The 4,494-nt window shown below is 34.3% G+C and overlaps 1 protein-coding gene across 1 annotated transcript; it reads left to right on the top strand.

Annotated features, from left to right (window-relative positions):
- Positions 1-1,323: 1,323 nt before the first annotated feature.
- Positions 1,324-2,585, top strand: LOC145102065 (alpha/beta-Hydrolases superfamily protein). Its single transcript, XM_079039399.1, has one exon. The coding sequence runs from the start codon at positions 1,458-1,460 to the stop codon at positions 2,445-2,447; it is 990 nt and encodes a 329-aa protein (XP_078895525.1). The 5' UTR covers positions 1,324-1,457; the 3' UTR covers positions 2,448-2,585.
- The last annotated feature ends 1,909 nt before the right edge of the window (positions 2,586-4,494 follow it).

Genomic DNA, 4,494 nt, shown 5'->3' on the forward strand with positions numbered 1-4,494 from the left:
GTCTTCTTTGGGAGTATATTGTACCCCAATCATTTGTTGGGTTTGACAACCTAACAAAACACCTCACTAAATCTAGTCTAGACACCATCACCGTAAGTAGATCAATCAGTAATATGACTTGGTACCACTGATAAATCTTATTTATAAATTCATAACAACGGCTATGAATTTAAATATAAATTACACAAAAATAATATTGAGTGTAATTCAATTTATAGAGATTTCCCTGACAAAAGTTCGGAAATTGTACTGTAGAGCTCTGATCTAATAGCTACTAATGTCGGACACTCAGGAACCTCAGAGCTTCGCCAAAATACCCTAAACACTAAGGAATTTCATAACTATAACCCATAGAATCAGAGGGAAGGTTTGGAGAGGTGTGAGGAACAAATGAGGCATTGCAGCATATTTATAGCCGAATTTTGATATGCGTGTTGCGCTTACCTATCCTACGCCACACGCACTTCTGTGACGTCTCTCTTCTGCCTTGCTGCCACGTGTCCAAAATCTGGTGGTCCACATCCATTTGTCAGTGTGCGTCGTGTGTCACACGTGCTTAGACACACCTGTATTTTTAAAACTTTTTAAAATAATATCTTCTTCATACGAGCTTCGTTTTGACGTTCTTTATACCCACATGTAGCTATCGACAAGATCTACAACTTTTGTTTAGACCCCGTCGGCTAATTTTTCACTTTATTTTTAATGTTATAGTTTTAACGAGCTTAGGCTGTTAAAGTCTGAATAAAATCATAACTCTCTCATACGATATCCGTTTTCGATTGTCTTTATATCGACGAATAAGTATTAACAAGATCTACAACTCTCGTTTATATTGTTTTTCCTAACATTCAACCGATTTCTATGTCATATACTGCTACGCTGAAACTTTGAAAAATCATAACTTCTTCAAATGAAATTAGATTTAGACGTTCTACCTATGCATGCTTACGTTTTTACGAATACTACGAACATATATGAACATATTTAACAATGGTCAAATGTATTAAAAATTGTCTAAATATAAATAAAACAAAAAAACAATTAATTTGTAAGTCAATTTCTCTTAATTATGTAGTGAGTAGAAGATGGATATGATTGTATTTGATTTCCGATATCGATATCATGATAGGTCAACAAAATTCTGATCATTAGTCAAATATATGAACATAAAAAAAAATTAGTAGACCAAAATCAATAATAACATGTCACAGATAATAATTACAACGGATAAAAATAATGTTACAATTTTCAAACAAAATCAATTTAAAACAAGAAAAATGGAATGTACAAGTACGTCCAAAACATATTTAGTTGTGCCATTTTGACAAACAGGTGGTAGGCAGACGAACAGGTATCAATTATCATGTTCACTACATACGAACGCAACTCGAAGCCACGTTTGAATACTATAATCATAAATCATAACCCATTAAGTAAAACACAGTAGAAGAATAATGCAAAACAGATCAGAAAAGCTTACCCCCACTACTATGGAGGAAGAACAGGCTCTCCAGAAACGAAAATTTTATTGGGGAAATACACCAGATGAAGAAGAATACCACAAACTCCATAACATCAAGTCCACTACTTCTTTCTACAAATCACCAAGAGGCTTATCTTTATTCACCAGATCATGGCTTCCCCTCACCCCACCACGTGGAATCATCTGTATGGTCCATGGGTACGGCAACGACATCAGCTGGACTTTCCAAGCCACCGCGATCTTCCTCGCCGGCAACGGGTATGCCTGTTTCGCACTTGACATGGAAGGCCACGGCCGATCTGAAGGACTCAAAGCTTTCGTCCCCAACGTCGACGATGTCGTTGCAGATTACTTGGCGTTCTTCTCATCGGTCGTTACTTCAACCGATGCCAATTATCAAAACCTCCCTAAATTCTTATTCGGTGAATCCATGGGCGGCGCAATTTGTCTCTTGATTGAATGCAAAAGACCTAAATTCTTCGATGGCGCAATCCTGATCGCTCCGATGTGTAAGATCTCGGATAAAGTAAGACCTAGTTGGCCGATTCCTGAGATTTTGATGTTTGTATCCAAGTTCGCCCCAAGTTTGGCGATCGTTCCGACGGCTGATTTAGTCGATAAATCTGTGAAAGTTCCCGAAAAGAGAATCATCGCTGGTATGAATCCGGTGAGATACACAGGGAAACCGAGATTGGGGACAGTGGTGGAGTTGCTACGAGTGACGGAATATTTGAGCAGTCAATTAAGCAATGTGAACATTCCATTCATCGTGTTACATGGAAACGCTGATGTTGTTACAGATCCCGAAGTGAGTAAAGATCTGTACGAGAAGGCAAAGAGCAAGGATAAGAGTTTGAAGATCTACGAAGGGATGATGCATTCACTGTTGTTTGGCGAAACCGATGAGAATGTTGAGCTTGTTCGTGGCGATATTTTGTTGTGGTTGAATGATCGATGTTGAAGATTGAAGAAACTTGATTTGATTTTGTTGTTTTGATCAACAAATGTGTATTTGAAGATGTTTGTTCACCATCTGTAAAATAAATTATTCACTGGAACTGTGTTTTAAGAATGTTGGAAGTCGATGATGATTGCTTCACCATTGTTCTTTCATTACCTGATTAACGAAGATAACTTCCACCCTGCAATTACCACACCTGTAACTGAATATCATTAGATGGACTATCCATGTGTGTTTATTCTTATAACTAGTTAAAAATGTTAAGATAATCCTTACACAGATGGAGTGCAATCAAACAGCAAACATGCAAAAGGTGTGGAAATAATGAAAGAAATTCAAATGGATCTAAAGGTGAACTGAGTCGTGCTTAAATTGCTAAAAGATGAGGGTTCCCTAGTAGTATATTTTCACAAGTTACTTTTATTCTATATAAACCACGCCAACTTTATACAATCTCTTTATTTTCATTCCAAATCTCTCTAATTCTCTTCCAATCTTTTTTCTCTTCAATTTTAGATGGATTATTATAGACATGGCAAATCCAAAAAAAAAAAAAAAAAAAGGTGTGTTCTACCCAAAGTAGAAATTGTCGAGGGGAAGGTGGATGGCAGTGTTACCCAAGATCAATTCCTAAAACTCAAATCTCAAATTATCTCCAATACCCATAATATCAACACCCAACATCAACAAACTCCGGTGCAACAATCTTTAGACATATATTTACGTATTTTCAAATGGATTGTATACATGTAAGATGTAATGGGTGTGAAACAAATAATCTAAAATCTATTTTTAAGAGTAAACCCTTCTCAATATAAGAAAATTGGTGGAAAGAAAATATTTATATTATTATAATTATAATTTAAATATCATATGGCTTAGTTGAGATATGGAGGCAATAAGTTTTTTAGTCATGTCATGAAACTTTGAAAAAAAATGGAGATTAGGTCGCAACATTAAACAAATAATACTGAAAACTAATTTGGCTGCATATCTTTGAGGTCAACTACGTAGGCCTCCTCGGACACCTTTGATAGAAATATAGAGAAATTGGTAGAGATGTTTGAATGGTATTTATTGATTTTGAGAAGACATGATAATTTATCTCAAAGAGGATATGTCATCGACATGTGTCCGAACTCGAGTGAACAGTTTTCGCTTTTATATTGGATGAGATTTCTCGGTGAGGTTATGGATGATATTATTCAGTGAGATTCTGGGAGGAATGGCTTGGTGTGTACTTTTTAGAGATGATGTTGCATTGGTGACAAAGTATAGGGCCATGCTAAATGACATGTTAGATATTTCAGGACTATGTTCGAAGAAAAAAATGGTTACATATCATTAATATGACATGGAATATATGTTGTTTAATTTCAGTGGGAGTGGGTGCATAATGGTAATGAAATAGAAGTATACCTTGACTTATCTTAGGTCTGTGCAAACACAAAAAAAAATACCTATTAAAATTAGGTTTATTTATAAAAATTCCTAAATATAGAATTAATTACAACAAAAAAACAAATATCATTTAGATTAAAAGAAAACATAAAAATTTAGAAACCAACTAACTATACACATTATGTTTAAAGTAGAAAACATAAAAAAATAAATACATAAATAAATAAAATAATATGGACCGCAACTATAGTGGGCTACTAAAAGCTAATGCACTCTTACCAACAAGATTTGTTCAAAACAAGCCCTCTTAATTTGTATAATATATATTTACTCGTAGAAATAAATAAAAACTAATGAACGCGTATAGGAAGAATCGAACACGTGTGAATATATTCTGAGTGATACGCCCATAACCAAACAGCAGCAGAAAAACTTTGAAAAATAATTTCCAATAACGTTATATATAATATAATATTGTGTGAATTTTTCCGGATCTTGGTTCAAACCTTAATTTTTTTTGGTTCATAGTCTTTTTGAGCTAGTTTGGTTGCATATTTGATCCCTCCGAAAATTAAAATGACTATAATACCATTGGTGTGTTTATTTTCTAATTTTCTTACATTTTTTAATTTAATAATTAAAAAAA

The sequence above is a fragment of the Lactuca serriola genome, chromosome 4, assembly GCF_051521515.1.
Source record: "Lactuca serriola cultivar US96UC23 chromosome 4, Lser_US96UC23_V15, whole genome shotgun sequence".
Classification (NCBI taxonomy): domain Eukaryota; kingdom Viridiplantae; phylum Streptophyta; class Magnoliopsida; order Asterales; family Asteraceae; genus Lactuca; species Lactuca serriola.

Coding starts and splice junctions, on each gene's coding strand:
- LOC145102065 (XM_079039399.1), top strand. CDS start 1,458: ATGCAAAACAGATCAGAAAAGCTTACCCCCACTACTATGGAGGAAGAA.